This window comes from Lissotriton helveticus, chromosome 7 (genome assembly GCF_964261635.1).
Source record: "Lissotriton helveticus chromosome 7, aLisHel1.1, whole genome shotgun sequence".
NCBI lineage: Eukaryota > Metazoa > Chordata > Amphibia > Caudata > Salamandridae > Lissotriton > Lissotriton helveticus.
The window spans coordinates 405,079,421-405,097,837 of record NC_136068.1 but is presented as its reverse complement, the minus strand read 5'-3'; the positions used below and the strand labels follow the sequence as shown (position 1 = coordinate 405,097,837).

The window sequence follows — 18,417 nt, the reverse complement described above, 5'->3', positions numbered from 1 at the left end:
GGATGGGCGCTACGCCCGCCCGGCCCCCGGACGGCAGCGGCCGCCAGCCCGCCGCAGTCAGCACCGGAGCAGTCCTTGCTCCGTCCCTCGCCCTGCACTCCGCTCCGCAGCTCTCGTCCGTCTGGAGCCTTCTGCCAGCCGAGCCGAGCCCCGTCAGGCTCCCAGCGCTGCCATCTTACTTTGTCCGGCCACTGCTCCGCCGGGACCCGGGACACGTCGGAAAAGCCGCGTCCTGGCAACCACAGCGCCGCAATCAAGCCCCCCTGGTCCCGCTTCGCCAGGAGCCGCCAAAAGGCCACTCAGGGGGTAAGATCCGTGGTTATTTCAGGATGATTAGTGGGACCTGGCGCGGAGCTGATCGCTCACGCCGCCATCTCGGTCAGCGTCCAAGCCACGCCCCATGTGGAAAGCCTTTATACTAGCTTGCCACACAACGAAACCCTTACAATCATTGAGGATGTACTCTTTGAAGATGAATGGGATTACCAGACCCCACGCAACATGATCATGGAGTGTTGCTCATTGGCACTAAAAGAGAACTTCTTTGAATATAATGGCACCATATACCTCCAGAAGCACGGGACCAGCATGGGGAGCACTTTTGCTCCTAGCATAGCTGGTCTCTATGTACATCATCTGGAGGTAACTAGGATACTGAACCCAAGAAACCCTTTCAGGAATAACATCAGGATCTGGAAAAGGTACATCGATGATATCCTTATCATCTGGGATGGAGATGAAAGGACCTCCAAACAGTTCTTGACCTGGTTGAACTTACAAGACGACTTTCTTAAGTTTACCAGCACCACCTCGAACAGTAATCTAGTATTCCTGGATTTGAACATCTTCCCCAAGGATGGCAGGCTGATGACCACTGCTCACTTTAAAAGTACTTCTAAGAACTGCCTGTTAATGTACCAGAGTTTTCATGCAAAACATCTACGAGATAACTTACCATATGGTCAGTTTCTGCGCCATCGAAGGAACTGCACAGAAATCGGGAACTTCAAACTCCAGTCCAGAGACCTACGAAAGAAGTTGGAAACTCGCCAATATCCAAAGAGACTCATTGACCAGGCATATAAAAGGGCGAGGAATAATTGCAGAGAAAGCCTTCTTGAGGAAAAGGTACTATAGGAGGAAGAGCAAAGACCAATCTGTGTAACTACATACTACACAAGCTCAAACCAGGTAACAAGAATTATCAACAAAAACTGGAGGATCCTAAACAGTGGCGGTCTTCAGATACCAAAACCCATCTTTTCCCATAAAAAAGCTCAGAGTATAAGAGACGTGTTGGTACATACGAGACCAAAAGCCGACAGAACTAACTCTAAAAAAAAAAAAAACTTTGTACAAGGCCACCATCCCTGTGGCAATTGCAAAGTATGCTGTCTGACCAGAAAGGGCAAAAGATTGACCTTCCGTGATGGGACCACCTGGGAACAGAGATGTTTCAGTAATTGTAACAGCTTCAATGTAGTGTATCTCATCACCTGCCCATGCAACCTGGAATATGTGGGTATGACAAGCAGGGCCATAAAGACTAGAATATGGGAGCATAAAAGCACTATTAACTGCAAAAAATCCAGTACAAAATTGACCAATCATTTCTTAAATCGTCCATAGATCTGAGGACATTTCCTGGACAATAATCGAATTGGTTGACAAAGAGGAACATTTCCTAGAAAAAGAACAGAGGTGGGTTTTTCGTATTAAGTCAAACAAAAACAGCCTCAATGATGAAATACCCTGGGGCCAACTATGAGAGTGTGAACTACAGCATGAATGCCTGTATTTCCTACCTTTTCTGTAAACCTTCCCTGCATTGTTCCACTAACCATAGAGAAAAAATCCAGATTTTGTCCATTAGAAAAACATCTGTCCCTCCATGACTAGAACCACCTTACTATAAGGCCATGGCGATTTGACAGTAATAATACCCTTTGAAATATTTTTCTTAAGAGGTTTTTATCATGCGAATCACCCCGTAACTGTTCAATATTTTTCTAAAAAGCTTCCTTGAATATAATTTGCTCCTCATGGATAACAAGAAAAGAAAAGAAATACTTCCGAAACCATCAGATTACCCAAAGGATGTCCCGCGGATGGCGGCCTTCTTGGGTTAGCGCACTAGTGTCTGCCGGCATCGGACAGAGATGACAATGCAACGGGCGCAGTGCTTCAAAAGATGGCAGATGCAGGACGCTCTTATCCCCTCGGAGCGGCACCAGGGTAGGAATAAGGCAGTGTACACAAGCGGTAACGTAAGTAATAGACTCCGACCACGAGTCTTTAATCTTGGTCTTTTGCAACAAGGTCAAAACAAATTACGGAAAACACGTAATTGACGAGAGGGTGCGGTTTTATTTTACAGTTGACCGCGTGGAATACCTTTCGTCTGCCGGCTCATGGGGCACGCAACATATGTCTAAATAATATGTATACATATCTTTCCTTCGGTTTATTAACATTGGCCTTTTTAACTTTTCAAGTCTATTTTCATTATCCACCAAAAAACGAGACCTTAGTCCTCTTGACCGCAACAACGGTTTCCTCATGTCCTTGGACACTCTGTCAGAAGGGTGCATTTTAAGTGTATCGAGTTACGCGTGTGTGTGTATTTGTTGAGATTATTATTTTTTCTCCTCGCATTTGAGGGGCTACAGGAAATGGGCAAACGATTAATAGCAAAAAACAATTGCGTATAACTTTTGTCTCTCCTCATGCAGCCTAATGTGTACGCATTGAAAAAAACTGGTTACCCAAGAATTTGGGTGACCCCAATGAAATGTGGACGTTGAGAACTATGCGCAAACATACTGATATGTTTATGGTTTCCCTTTTTCCCATTTTCTTTTACAGAGACCATTGTATCAATATTTTCGGAAAAAAAAATCAGGAAAATATTTTCTACCACGCTTCACCTAGGGCCAACTCATGCCCTGAAGCTCAAACTGGCAGCCTATTTTTGCTACCGGTTTGTAGGACTTTAGGCTTACTACTTTAGAACTGAGTAATATCTAGTAGGGACCACTAGAGGTCCTGATGAATAAGCAGTAGGGGACTGCTTATGAAACATGTCGACCAGGTAGCCAGCTAATAGCTCTACCACAAAACCCCTTTTTAACATTCCCAGCCAGAGAAGTGAATAAAATATATTTTTTCTACTAGCCAGGGAATTTTTAATTTTTATACTCACATATTTAGGTCCCTACACTTCACTGATATCACATACACTGCACTAACTCATAGCCCTTTGTCACGAAATCAGTGCTCCCGCGTAATCAGTAGGTTGTAGCACGCCCCGCCCCGTAGAGGGACGGGAAGACCCCAATGATGAAGCATGACACTAAGGGATTCTTAGTGTGTGAGGGGTATTTTAAAAGCACATAGTGCCCTCGTCTTGCTAATCTAAGAGAGAGCCTAGTACCGCACTTTTTATATATGTATACAAAATAAAAATAAAAATTAGTCACCAGCACACATTGATAGAATCTTTTTGTTTGAATATATTCCTGAGCTTCCCAATGTGATTCGTAATGTCCTTTTTTTAAAGGAATGGATGTTGATTCAGAGAACAGTGCTGGCCAGACACCCCTCTTCCTTGCAGCGTTGTTTGGTCAACTGGAAACTGCTGATTTTCTTCTCTTGCATGGAGCAAACCCTAACCAGTGAGTATCATTCTGTTTCCCCTTAATATAGATACTGATTATACATCTTAAAAGTTGCAAGGATAAGCCTCTGCGGGAGTCCAGGTAGAGCTGTATAACTTTTTGGATGGCTTGGTATGAGTTTGTGGTAGGTCTGTGTAGGTCTACTAGTTCTTAAGTAGATTTTGGGTAATTCTTTGTGGTTGTTGGGGAAGATTTGCTGTGGGTTTGGGTATGCCCCTTTATTTTCTGGATTTAAGAGAATATCTGTATGGATATGCCAGTTGGGAATAGGTTTATGTATTAGAATGTGGTTTTGGATTGACCTGTTTGATAAGGGTATCTAGATCATGGGCTTCTCCAACCTTTGCACTACTTTTGAAGAATGAAACACTTTGAAAACTACTACTAAACATATTATTCATTTGTATTGGTTTTAGAATGGGGTATGAATCAGACAGGATTACTTTACAGACCACCCAATGCAGGATTACAAGTGGTGATCACTTCTTTGAATCAGGACAGGGATACATTCTGCAGTGTCATAGATAACTTTATAAATCTGAAAGCCTCCACATAAGTAATGAATTACCAACTGTGACAGCAGGCCTTCTCTGGAAGCAAGGGGAATAACATCAGCAAAATATCTCTAACTTAGCATTAGTTATCTTTCAACTTCCAATTTACATATATTTTCAGAATGTACTCATCTTGTCTTCAAACATCGGATTATGAAAAAATATATACTTTTTTTGCTGTAAAATTAATAGTTTTCATTTGTAATAAATATACCCTGGAAAATTGTTCCAAACAGAAGATTATTAGTTTGTGTAATACATTTTCATTTTCAATAATTACTCATTGAATACATACCTCACATGGATCTATTATGTCTCACATGCCCTTGCAATACCATGACATGCCAGGTATGGGAACCATAATGTCAAGGATGCCCCAGTATTACATGGTTGGCAACATTGTGCCTAAACCACCACTGGTCTATAGCTGAACAACATGCTCCTAATGATAAAAAAACAGTAGGTGAAGACTGGCCATTATTATAACAGGGATGGCTGCCTTTGTGCCATGGTTAAAAAAAGAAAGGGTACCTGGTTAACTGTTGTGCCATGGTTGGCATGATTAGGCCAAGGAATCCCTCTGGGCATCAAGGAGAGCCATGATTGTGCCAGCACTGGACACCATACTACTGAAGATAGTCTAAAATATGTCAAAGAATGTCAAAGATTTACATTATTAGTTCAGAAGTAGCCAGCAATATACTATGGGACGAATACTTTTAGGCAAGGATGCTGAAAGTAGGTGTAGAAGGATCACCATTAGCGGGACCACTTTAATCCTAGGGACTGCTAACATTAAGGTAGGAAAGGTACCAGAAATGAATCCGTATTTGCCATTGAGAACCACCAAATGCCTTGAATGTCTCAGAAGCTACTGATTATCAACAGGGAGGTACACAATTCGCCACTGAGAATCCCCTCTTAAGAGAGACACACTTATACTGGGTGCTTCCTTGGTCTGGACACATCTATACTCTCTGAAGAGCTCTAATGAGAGCAAAACACGTGTGAGGGGTTGCCTTTATTCTTTTCAGGTTGACTTGGTTGGTATTTTACCAATTCAAAGCTGTAATGCTGTGCCTGGAGTGATAAAAGGTTTTTGTCATTTTACAGCCTGGCATGGATGGTACTGCGCTGGTCCTATGCTTAATAACTCTGCTGTAGAAATGACAAAATACTTTTTCCCTTTCTATCTCAGCTTGGATGGCACTTTGCTAATCCTATGCTTAAAGACTGATTGAAAAGCAGACATTTGAGGTGAGCACATTTAAGAGTGTCTCTGGTGTTGCAAGTGCTCTAATTAGGAGCTGCTTTCCGCCGAAACTTGAGAACTACCCAAAGTTCTCTGCTTTTTTTTATATATACACACGCGCCCCCCCCCACACACACACACACTCTTTATACACAGGACATAGGGTCTGGCATTCTTGGGCTGCGTAATAACTGTTCCCCTTAGTACTCTACTGTTTCTTGGGAATTGGCTCGATGCTATGTCAAATACCAAAAGAAAAAATATCTCCTTTCTCTCCCTTGTAGCAGATGTTCCAATGGTAGCACCCCGGTACACGCTGCCTGTTTTTCCTGCAAACCCTCTCTTCTGCTGAAGCTTTACGAGGCTGGTGGAGACCTACGTCTGCACGATGGGGAGGGCAGAAGCACCCATGACTGGGCCAAGGCGGCAGGGAGAGATCGTAACTGCAAGGTAGGTACTATGTTAGACCTGTCTAATTCAGGAATATTGAGGTTGGGATAAAGATGACATTGTATGGAACAATTTCAAGAGAATAACTATTCTGCTTCCAGAATGCCTGAATTCAGAATGGGAATTGACTGGCAGTATGTGGGAAAAAGGAATTGAGTAAGAGAATTGGAGGAAGGCATGCAGAGAGTGTAAAAGGAACGATGGTACACTGTGATGTCCTAAAAAGGATAGAGAAATGGATGGTGTGACGTTGTCGTTGAGGGATGTTGCACCTTTGTGGGACAGATGGAGATTGAATCCGGAGTAAGGACAAGAACTATTATAATGCTGAAAAGGAAGTATTGCTAAAGAAATGAAGAAACCAGGGATGCTTGTGGGCTTCACTTGTGCGCAATGCATGCTACACCTGAGCTGCAGAGAGAGCTTTTGGTTCCCACTTCTGTAGGCTGCGAGTTGTGCATGCAGGAAAGCATAGTACTCATACATCCAGCCATCTCCCTTGATATGTAGGATGTCCAGTTTAGGTAATAGCGACCACCTGAGGACATTGATTCACGGTCTAAAAATAGGTAAAATTTGATACATTTGTCATTCCAATCAATATTCTTTCTATCTTCCCTATAGCTTTCTTTTAACTCAGTGAAGCCAGAATTCCTTTGTACAACATGCACAGGTACTACTTGAGCAGGCTTTTACCTTTGGTTATGTGTCTTTTTTGCTATCTTGACGATATACATGCACTTTTAGTGGATCCCTTGTAAGCTCTAGTAATGGACTTCAAGCTGCAGAGAAGTGCGGTCTTATTTTTTTAAATTCTTTTTTTGTTCTCATTTGTCAATATATGCTAAGATGTCAAAGAAGATCCTTTCGACTAAGACAGGGGTGCCCGGTCTCTCCACACGGAGGGGATGTAGAAAACATCCCAGGCTAGCAGTTTTCCTCCTGTCTGGACAAAGGACTGTCTCCTCTGAACTGGTGTAAAGAAAGAGTGGCTGGACTATGCTCAAGGAGGATTCTGCGCACCTGATTTATACCTCTTCTACCTCTGTGCACAGGCGCAGTACGCCTACTACTGGTGCCACCCACACGCCTTCACGCCACACGTCGCGGTGGAGGATGGGGACGCGCATCCTGTCCCATTGGCTGGAATCCTTACACATACGCACAGGGGCACGCCCAAGACAGAGATAAACACAATTGACACCTCTATAGCTGCTTGGCAATCGAATGGCAAGCTCACGAAGAAACTTCCGATTTATGCCTCCCGCCATGCCGATCGCACACCATGCCTCACTTTCAGTCATGGAAGAGATGGGTTGGATTCACTCGCTGCAAGTGGTTGGTATCCGAAAAAATGCATGATATCTTCATTGATGAACACTTTCTCACATCTGAAGACCTTCAGTACATTACAAACCAAACACCATTATTTCGCTTCACTGTTCATAGATTGAAACGTGCTCTCCAAAAACATTATGAATCATATCCCGTGGAACCACCCACATTACAGTCTTTTTTTAATTTTTTTTTTATCTGTTTATTAATTTCTGCATACAGTACAAAAGTAATAGAAGGAACAAATAGAAACATACATTAAGACCAGTGCAATCCGAAAATTATATCAATAATACATGTATGACCTCCAGACTTCCTGTGTTTACAGCGCCATACATCTAGCATATAAAATGTAGTAATTTAATACATCACGGTTTTTCCTGTAGCTCATATTCCTGCCTCACCTTCCAGTGATGTCATATAGTCTGTAAAGTAAGTCCAGTAGTTTTTTGGCCTGGATCTCATTGGTAGTTCTTCCTTATACGTTAGAAGTTTATCTCTGCAGCTTGCCATGTCTCGCAACCATTGAAGGATTGTGGGCACCATTTTGCTGTTCCAACATTGTGCAATTTGCCTTTTTGCAAGTAATAATGATACAGCACTAAATTTGCATTTAGTAGCCTTGACATGTGGTGTGATGCCTAGTACACAGGTCCGTAACTCGCATTCCATCTCTACGCCAATCATGACAGACAGTTTAGTCGCAACCTCCCTCCAAAAATCTTGAATTTTCGGGCAGTACCAAGCCAGATGTGCAAAGTCTGCTCCCTCCCCACCACACCTTTTGCATCTATCATCATCTTGCAAACCGTATTCATACATTTTGGTGGGTGTATAATATGCCTGATGGAGGAACTTGTAGTGAATGATACGCAGATTACCGTTGGGTGTAAGTATCTGTACTAAGGCGCAAGTCTGTTGCCATTCGCGCTCTGTCAATGGGTCAGTTAGTACCGTGTCCCAAAGTGTCTTAGCCTTGTCTGTGGTGTATGGTATTTCTGCTTGTGCTGTAGCATACAGCCTTGACACTAAATGTGATAAATCTTGAGTTTTGATTATGAGTTGCAGCGTGTTTAGACAGTCTGGTTCGTTGGGGAAAGTAGGAAAGAGTTCCTTCATGGCTCTCTTCAGTCTGTAATGAGCAAAGCAAAATAGTTGTGTTTTGTTTTGTATTTATTCTAAATCCTTAATGTCCCTAAATTTCCCGTCGTTGAATAGGTCCCCCATCTTTTCTATGCCTACGCTGCGTAGTAACGACATTCCTACACTTTTGCTTGTGACCGACAGCGCCTGGTGGTGGTGTGGTGGCATTTCAGGTGCGTATAGCGGGACTTTATTTGCTAGCTGTCCTAATTTACGCCATGCTTTCACTGTGGTGTCAATCGTATTTATGTCACGCGCATGTATGGGCTGTCTCATGTGTTAAAATGGCTGATAATGGGATAGGTGTCGCATCCCCTTCTTCTACGGCAGTGTGGGTTGAGGTACGGTATCTTATGGTACCAGTAGGCTGCGTAGTGCGCCTGTGCACACAGATAATACAATAGGAAGTCTGGCACCGCGTAACCTCCTCTGTCATATGGGAGAGTTAGTGTTCCGAGGTCTATGCGAGCCTGCTTACCTGCCCATATAAGCTGCAATACCAATGATTTTATGCACCTGAAGACCTCTCCAGGGGGAGGAATAGGTATGTTATTGAAGAGATAAAGGAATTTAGGTAAGATGTTCATTTTTACTATCGCGATGCGATCCGCCAATGATAATGGTAGTTGCGTCCATCGATTCACTTTGTCCTCTAATTTGGAGATTGCACACCCATAATTTGAGCGGATTACTACCTCCGGGTCGTACCATACTCCTAGATGTCGTATGGGGTCCGTTTGCCACTCTAAGGGGAAGTCAGAGTCATGCGGGGTGATCGTGTCGGTAAGAGGGATGATTGATGTTTTAGACCAGTTAATGGTCAGGCCAGAGTGTCCCCCGAATTTAATATATTCTCTCAGCAATGGGTTCAGATGCTCCGCAGGGTCCCGAACATACAATAACATATCATCTGCATATGAAGAGATATGGAGAGGTCTAGATGGGAACTGCAGTGCGGATGATTTGTACTTCTGACGGATCCGGCAAGCTAACAGTTCCAAGGCAAGAGCGAATAGCAGGGGTGAAAGTGGGCATCCCTGCCTGGTGCCTCGTTCAATGTCGAAAGCGTCTGAAACGTACCCATTGATTCTAACCCGGGCACGCGGTTTTGTGTATATGAGGGATACCCATTGTACAAAGCGTTTGGGGAAGCCCATTCTATGTAGTATGGTAATTAGGTAGCGCCATTCTATAGAATCAAACGCCTTGGCGGCGTCTAGCATCACCGCCACGGCCCTCGTAGTAGGTGTGAGATAGTGGGAAAGGGCAAATAGTGTCCTAGTGTTATGCGATGTGGATCGTGTCGGGATAAAGCCGGCTTAATCGGGGAGTACTAGATTCGTCATCAGTGGGTTTAATCTGACCGCCAGTACTTTTGCTATGATTTTGGAATCTGCATTGATAAGCGACAGCGGCCTATATGAGTCGCACGCCTCCGGGTCTTTGGAGGGTTTTAAGAGGGCTATTATTACTGCTTCCCTGAGCGTTGGGAGTAATTCTGCCTGTTCAAATGCTGCACCATACATTGCAACTAGATAAGGGGCTAGGACGTCTACGTATCTTTTATAAAATTAGTTGGTGAACCCGTCTGGGCCAGGTGCTTTTCCGTTTGGCAAGGTCTTTATCACGTCAGTGACCTCCTCTACTGTTATAGGGGACGCTAGGTATTCCCTCTGTCCATCCGACAGCCACGCAATCGCCACGTCATCTAGATAAGCAAAAATCTCTTCCTCCGACGCAGTTTGTTGTGATCTATATAAGGCGCTGTATGCGTCAGTGAAGCAGTTTAAGATACCTGTCTCTTGCGTGTGTAATGTGCCATCAGCGGATTTAACGCGCAAGATTGCTGTGTGACTCTTACCCTCGCATATTTTGGCTGTCAGCACTCTACCAGGCCTGCCACCCTCCCCAAAAGCTCTGGCCACGTGCGTCTTGTTAAGGTATTTTATCTCATCTGCGACAAAGGTTTGATGTTCTGTATGTACTTGTCGTAATTCACCCAGTAATGAGAGGTCGTGAGTGTTTACAAAGGCTGACTCTAGATCCTTCATGCGCTCCTCCCGTTTTTTTATTTGCTGTCTTATGTCCCTCAAGACACCTACTGTGACGCTCATGCACACTCCCCGTATCGTGACTTTGAACGCTTCCCATAGCGTGCACGGGTCATCCGTCCCCGGTGCATTAATCTGAAAATATTCCTTGATCGCTTTAAGAATGGTGTCAGCATAGGCTGTGTCTGTCAGTGCACCCGAATTGAATCTCCAATGAAAAGGGGGTGGCGTGTAATTCGGAATTGTGAGCCTCAATAGAACCGGGTTGTGGTCTGAGAGTGTCCTGGGAAAAACAGTTATATCAGATAGTCATAGTGCAATTGCATTCGCGCCTAACCAGTAATCAATACGTGACCAGCTGTTATGTATGACGTTAACATGTGTCGCACCTGGTACATTTGGGTATGTGTGTCTCCACAGATCTGTCAGTGATAAATCCTTTAATATATGTATAAGTTTTGTCCTAGCTCGTCTGTGTGGTTCGGTGGAGTTAGAGGATCGGTCTGTCTTATCCACCAGTGTTACGTTCCAGTCTCCTTCCCATATGATCTGCGTGTCTAGTAATGTGTGCATGTGTTCCCACATCCCCTGAAAAAATTCTGGGGCGTCAACATTTGGTCCGTAAATATTAGCCAATGTCACTTTTTGGCCAAGTAGTATGCCTGCTACTATAACGTATCTTCCATTAGGATCTGTTATCACTTGTTGTGATGTAAAATTAGTGCCCTTTCGAATCAGCGTCATCACTCCTCTGAAGTAAGACGAGTAATTGGCTGTGTAGGTTGATTCCGCCCAGCGTTTGCCTATTGTCTGATGTGTGCCAGGAGCAATATGTGTTTCTTGTAGAAATGCTATGCCGATGTCCCACCTGTTCAGGTAGGCAAACACCTGTCTGATTTTATTAGGTTGCGTGAAGCCTCTAACATTCCATGTGAGGAGATTTACATGAGATCTACCGGTACTGCGTGTCATTTATGTTGTGGAAAGGGAAAATATCCATAAATACTAGTGTGTTGCATATAAGAACAGAACTACAGGACTTGTTGCAGTACGTTGGCGCATGTGATACCAGTACAATCTCTGTCGTAATTTGAAGTTGGATCACATTTTTTGATTGACTTGGTCTTTGAACTTTAACATCCCCTTGCCCCCACCCGTCCCCACCCACTCCAGCAACCCAATCTTGCTGAAGCCTATGACCCATCAGAACAACTCCCAATAACATAACTAGGTTGGGGATCACCCTTGTGGAGGTCCGCTTGGGGCACATCTCGCCATCCAAATTAATAGATGTGGACAGCTCTAAATATTAACATCATTGATCGTACATTGCGGGGACACCCAAAATGCTACATAATATCTTAATATTCGTTGTTAACAGCCTCTGGAACATGTTCCCCAAAAATCGTTTAGCAGTAACAATCATCAATGAGAATATAAGCAATATAAGCAAACAGAGTCGATCATGTCATGAAAGCAACCCGAGATTTTAGGGTAAAAGCTTATGCATCGTAACTGGTGACACCATGACGTGCTATGTCTTTAGAACATGGCGAACATTTACTAGTCCAACAAATATAGTAACAGTCTTAACTGTGCAGTTCATGTTCGAGACACACTGCGGTCGCTGGCTTATAAGGCATAGTCTGTGGCCATTTAGCATTAGCACGTCAAATCCACTTATAAAATTCGGGATTTAGTTGGTGCTGCGTCATGTCGCGCTCTTGCCCATAACTGGCATGCAATTACGTGAAAAAATAAAATAAATTAGGGACGTTGAATTTAGATAAGAACGTTCTTCTCCCAGTAGACCATGGCGCGAATAGTCAGAATGACGCCAAATCAGGAGATTACTATGCCTTAACACCTCATCCAAGCAATAAAGACAAGAAGACCTTACCGCTGTATGGACAACGTCACATGTTCATTCAGAGTCCTGTTGTTGCTCTCTGCGCGCCGTTTCTTTGTTCTGCTTCGTCACTTTTTTAACCCGATAATTCAATATTCTGGCGACTATGGGTCGCGGCGGGGCACCTGTTGGCGGTCGGGGCGCAAGTGAGCAATGTGCTCTTTCAACTACGAATATAGGCGACAGTGCTTCTGCTCCAAATATTTCTTTACACAGTTGTTCTACATATAGTTCCATACCTTTGCTGACCTGCCCTTGGATTGCTTGCGGGATCGCTGCCTGTCTCCTGCTGTCAGCGCACCCTTTCCTGGACGCTGTCCCGCCACCGGAGCCTCCTGTCTGCCTCCCGCTGCCTCGCTAGCTTTGCCATCACGCTAGCGCGGCCGCCGAGTGGAGAGCGGGCTGGGGACTACATCTCCCATCAGCCCATGCGGCCCACGCATCATCTAACCGCGCCAGGAGGCGCTTAAAAACCGTGTAAGCCCCTGCTGAGTGGGGAACCTTTGCTGACCTGCCCGTGGATTGCTAGCGGGATCGCTGCCTGTCTCCTGCTGTCAGCGCACCCTTTCCTGGACGCTGTCCCGCCACCGGAGCCTCCTGTCTGCCTCCCGCTGCCTCGCTAGCTTTCCCATCACGCTAGCGCGGCTGCCGAGTGGAGAGCGGGCTGGGGACTACATCTCCCATCAGCCCATGCGGCCCACGCATCATCTAACCGCGCCAGGAGGCGCTTAAAAACCATGTAAGCCCCTGCTGAGTGGGGAACCTTTGCTGACCTGCCTGTGGATTGCTAGCGGGATCGCTGCCTGTCTCCTGCTGTCAGCGCACCCTTTCCTGGACGCTGTCCCGCCACCGGAGCCTCCTGTCTGCCTCCCGCTGCCTCGCTAGCTTTGCCATCACGCTAGCGCGGCCGCCGAGTGGAGAGCGGGTTGAGGACTACATCTCCCATCAGCCCATGCGGCCCACGCATCATCTAACCGCGCCAGGAGGCGCTTAAAAACCGTGTAAGCCCCTGCTGAGTGGGGAACCTTTGCTGACCTGCCCGTGGATTGCTAGCGGGATTGCTGCCTGCCTCCTGCTGTCAGCGCACCCTTTCCTGGACGCTGTCCCGCCACCGGAGCCTCCTGTCTGCCTCCTGCTGCCTCGATAGCTTTGCCATCACGCAAGCGTGGCAGCCGAGTGGAGAGCGGGCTGGGGACTACATCTCCCATCAGCCCATGCGGCCCACGCATCATCTAACCGCGCCAGGAGGCGCTTAAAAAACGTGTAAGCCCCTGCTGAGTGGGGAACCTTTGCGGACCTGCCCGTGAATTGCTAGCGGGATCGCTGCCTGTCTCCTGCTGTCAGCGCACCCTTTCCTGGATGCTGTCCCGCCACCGGAGCCTCCTATCTGCCTCCCGCTGCCTCGCTAGCTTTGCCATCACGCTAGCGCGGCCGCCGAGTGGAGAGCGGGCTGGGGACTACATCTCCCATCAGCCCATGCGGCCCACGCATCATTTAACCGCGCCAGGAGGCGCTTAAAAAACGGTTAAGCCTCGCCTTGCGGGACGTGAGCGGGACGCCGGGTGAAGCCCGGGCAAAGGGCGGGCCCTCTGTGGCCCTCAGAGGCCGAAGTAGGCTGGGCTGGGCCACCCCCCCCTGACTTGCTATTCACAGCCAGGACTATATGTGCAACGCCTACGTAAGCAGACATTTTCATTACCATTTGTTTAATACCACTTTCGGAAATCTATTCTGTGCATTTAATTGTTTAAACATACTTGTAAAGTTCAGTGTGGTTTAACTATCCTTTCACAAACTCAAGAACACACTATGACTTTACATCTTCCAAAGGGTAAATCCTCAGTGGTAGGAGGGGTAAATAGAGGAACGCTAGATGACTATGTTATAAGGGCCACTGCAGGAACTGATAGGGAAATTGCCCTTGCTGAGCAACGAGCTGAGCGGCGTCGCTCTGTTGAGCTTATTAAAAATAAGCGCTCATCTTTGGGCCCGATACAGCTAGCCACTTCGCCACCTACCAGAAATCAAATTGTAAGCGAGGGCCTAGATGTATCTAGTAATGACAGTATCCCATTACTCTTGCGAGATATAACTCCCTCTTTCAATATAAATAACATAAATAGTGACTTGAACTTAAATGTTTCTGCTTCCTTTTCTAATTCTATACCAGAGGTAGAAGTTCTAGTAGACACGCCGTCACCAATAGTGGTGACTGACCAAAGGAAAAATCTTAATACATCCAAATGTCCTCGAGTCCCAGGCCCACCACCCAAAAAAAGGAGAAAGAGGAGGAGTGGACCACAGAAAAGTAAGACTATTCGAAATGATTCTGGCATTTCTAAAACCCTCCACTAAATGTACCAGTGATACCTGCCATAATCACGCCACCACATCACACAGTGAAAGAAACATCTAGTAACGACTTATTGGGTAGTATCGAACAGTTACTTAGATCCTTTATATTACCGTTAATTGAGAGACTGAAACAAATAGCACTTCAGCTGGGTACTCTGGAACAAGTAATTGGGGGAAACAAAGGGTTGATTAAGGACTTACAAAAGCCCACTCTAGTGCCCTTAACTCCTGTGCCATCCTCAAAACCCACTGTTCAAAAGGAAGCAAATGTTAATGGCCAAACTAAATTAAAACCCCTGAAACCATTGCCTCCCAAAATAACATGGCATAACGATAAAAATAGGGATAAAGAGGCTCAGACAGGAGGGAAACTTAATCTCCCAGTAAATGTACAAAACCCGATAGGCCTTGAAAATTCTGTTAAGGCAATACAGACAAAGAGGCATAGAGTAGAACTGCCACTGGAATCAATTCCGCTCGTTGTGGTTCTTACGGGAGTTCCGTTGCTAGAGGACGGTAAGAGAGAAGACTATCATCAGTTAAAAAACAAAGCCATGTTTTGGCTCAGACAAAACCGACCACTTCCCCCACATATAAACGGCGACATCCTACATGTTAGGCGTCTTTCCTGGCTGGGACAGAGAAAAAAAGATTTAATGGGGAATATTATTGTAATTAATTTTAGAGACCACAGGGCAGTTAGATATATCTTAAACTGCCCCTTAGAGAACGGTACCAATGGCATCATACCTCGTGAAATGACCTATTTGTATCCCAGATCCATGATGATACCCATAATCAATCCCAGGCTCCCATCTTCTTACCAGGAAGATCGTTTCATACCTGTTTATAACCGCTATGCGGCCTTAACAGGCATGGAGGGAGTGGACTGACTTTGTCTACGGAGCGCAGCGGAGGATATCGGCCACAGTCCACAAAGTATGTCATCTACAAACATTGAGTTAAGTCCGAATCACAATGTCCCTGTGTCCCAGTCAAAACATACACAGAATCAGGTCACAGATGTTGACCTATTCCCAAAGTCCACTGGGTCAAATCAGGCACACACTGTTCCTGTTTCTGACCAGAATTTAAATCATAAACCTGCCAATAGACCTTTAACAAGTATTGTGAGATGTAATGGGAAGGGAAACAAAATAAAACAGAATATTTCTGTTTTATTTTGGAACATAGCAGGACAACGCGCTAAGGTAACAAATGACGAATGGGAGGCTTTTATTCCTAAATTCGACATCATAGCGCTTCAGGAGACTTGGACCCTTGACGCAATTCACATAGAGGGTTTTAAAACTTATTTTACACCCGCCCATCCATCTACATCGGGCAGAGCGAAAGGAGGTCTAACCATCTTTGTCTCAAACCTCCTCAATGTATTGGAAGTGGACCCCATAAGATTGGACCCTAACTTTCAGATACTTAGCTTACGTATAAGTAAAGGGGACAATTTCCTCATAGTGAATTTCTACAATAGTCTTTCAGACGTAGAGTCAGTGAATGTGGCCTCTTCGATTCGCTGTATACTATTATCTAAAACAAGGAAGACAGGTAGGGAGGAGGTAATTATTTGGGGGGGGAGACTTCAATCTGGGACCATGCCTCGCTGGTAATAATAACATCTGTGGTATCCTAGATGAGAGTGAAAACCCCATCCTACACTTTAGACACTCTAATCTAGGTAATTCTTTAAACGAAATTTTGTTTGAGCTAGACCTGACTCAAGCTAATAATCTGAACAATGAAGAGTTACTATTGGCCCCTACATACCAAGGGAGAGGACACCAAACAACAATAGATTACATCCTGGTCTCAAATGGGGAGAGGATCAAAGATACAACATTTACCAGACATATAAATGCGTTGAGTGACCATTATCCACTCAGCATCTCTTTACCAGTGTCTCATAACCCGAAAAAAAATCTTGGCACTATTTTAGCACAAAATAATATGGAACTAAACAGGCTAAATGGATATGCATTGAAATGGGGGAAAGTAGATCCAATAACAATAACAAAGACAGTGATAGAAAGGGCTTTCCCTTCCATCATGAAATGTCTTGCCTTAGATACGTCAGATCTAGAAGTTATTCATAACTTTGATATGATTATCAACGTGATTAACGAAGCTCTGTGGATAGAAATAAAATATAAAACAAAGAAGAGGAAAGGATGGTTTAACCACGAGTGTACGGCTGCTTATTCAAATCTAAAAGCTGCTCTGAGGAAATCAAATAGAATTGCACATGAAATAACAACTCTTAGGAAAATATATAATTCCGCATTAAACAGCAGGAAAAAAGAGTTAAATAATCAACTATGGGCCCAACTGCTGTAGTTCTGAAAATTCTGGACTCGTGAATAAAACTTCATCATAGCATGACGATTTTTATATCAAAAGACCGAAAATGGCTAGTACACTATGTACAAGCATTTTCGTCATATTCCAGTAACGATTTCACCTCGAAATCGTCATTTTCGTCTTGAACCCTTGGCTTCCATTTTGTGTATGACAGCCATTTTGTGGGTTGCCCTCACATAGGCTTATAATACAGCTAAATTCGATTCCAAAGGACACGTACTCCTTAATTGACTTTTCTCTGACCTGGGCAAGCTGAAACCATTGCCTCAGGCCGAACCTGTTTGGTCAGTTCCTCTCCCAGTGGCCGAACGAGATAGCATCAAGGCACAACATGTCATAAACCCTTTTCATCGCACACACACCCTGCCTAATCTTGCTCCCACCTGTCCCTGTTCCTTTCTCTCTGACTTGCTTTACGAGGAGGAGGTGCCCGTTTTTATTGGGGGTCCACCGATATCTGATGAAACTGTTGGGCCTTGCCGGGTAATTTATTGTGGGCTGAACAAATTGGAATGTGGGCTTGTCATCATGACTCTGCTTTTTCTTTGTAGTGAAAATATGTGAATAGTCTACTGTAAATGTAAGAATGTTTGCCTGGAGCTGAATATTTTGTATAAAAAGAGAAGCCTGGCTTTGTAAGATTGAGCAGTCTCCTGAGAATATACATCCTGTGTTGTTGTACTTCTAGGACGCCTGTTACTTGGTTGCAGCCAATAAAATCGATACTTGACTTCACCTAGAAGACTCTGAGTTTCTGTGGTCTAAATCAGGAAAGTACTCGAGGTCTTTGGGTGTGTACCCTGACACCACTGGGTTACCGGTTCGGTACCGGTTCTGAAAACCCAGTACCTCAGTTGGCGCCCAGCGTGGGGCGATACCAGCGGTACCGGTCCAGCCAGAGGTTCGTGAGGAGCTTCGTGTGAAAATTCTGGAGGAAGGCCAACCACTTCATTGACCCCTGCATGTCGACGTGGTCCGAAAGTCTTTGCTGCGAGGTTCCCCGCTTCCCGACGGCTACAATGGACTGCTGCCCTGGCTATCGCCCTGATTTGGACCCTTGAAGTTTGGTAGAGCGAAACGATAGACGAGTCTTCTGGTGACGTCATCGATATCTCAGTTAAGTATAAGTAGAGCGTCTCCCAGTCCTTAGTTGGTCTTAGTTTGGGTATGCCCTTGGGATCACTGTTTGGAACTTGCAAGTGCCAAAGCCAAAGGACTCGTGTATTCACGAGAATATCGTAATCGATAATCCTTTGAAGTTTGAAGCTAGACTAGAGACCGAAGATGCCTGGTCTTAGCAGACTTGGAAATTTGT

The 18,417-nt window shown here is 45.0% G+C and overlaps 1 protein-coding gene across 2 annotated transcripts in view; it reads left to right on the top strand.

The window, feature by feature from the left end:
* LOC144766788 (inactive serine/threonine-protein kinase TEX14-like) overlaps positions 1-18,417 on the top strand; it is a 1,338,527-nt gene that overhangs the window by 215,778 nt on the left and 1,104,332 nt on the right. For both annotated transcript variants that reach the window (XM_078650521.1, XM_078650519.1), the window contains exons 3-4: positions 3,560-3,674; positions 5,768-5,933. In XM_078650521.1, the coding sequence (XP_078506647.1) occupies positions 3,560-3,674; positions 5,768-5,933 (281 nt within the window). The remainder of the gene's footprint in view (positions 1-3,559; positions 3,675-5,767; positions 5,934-18,417) is intronic.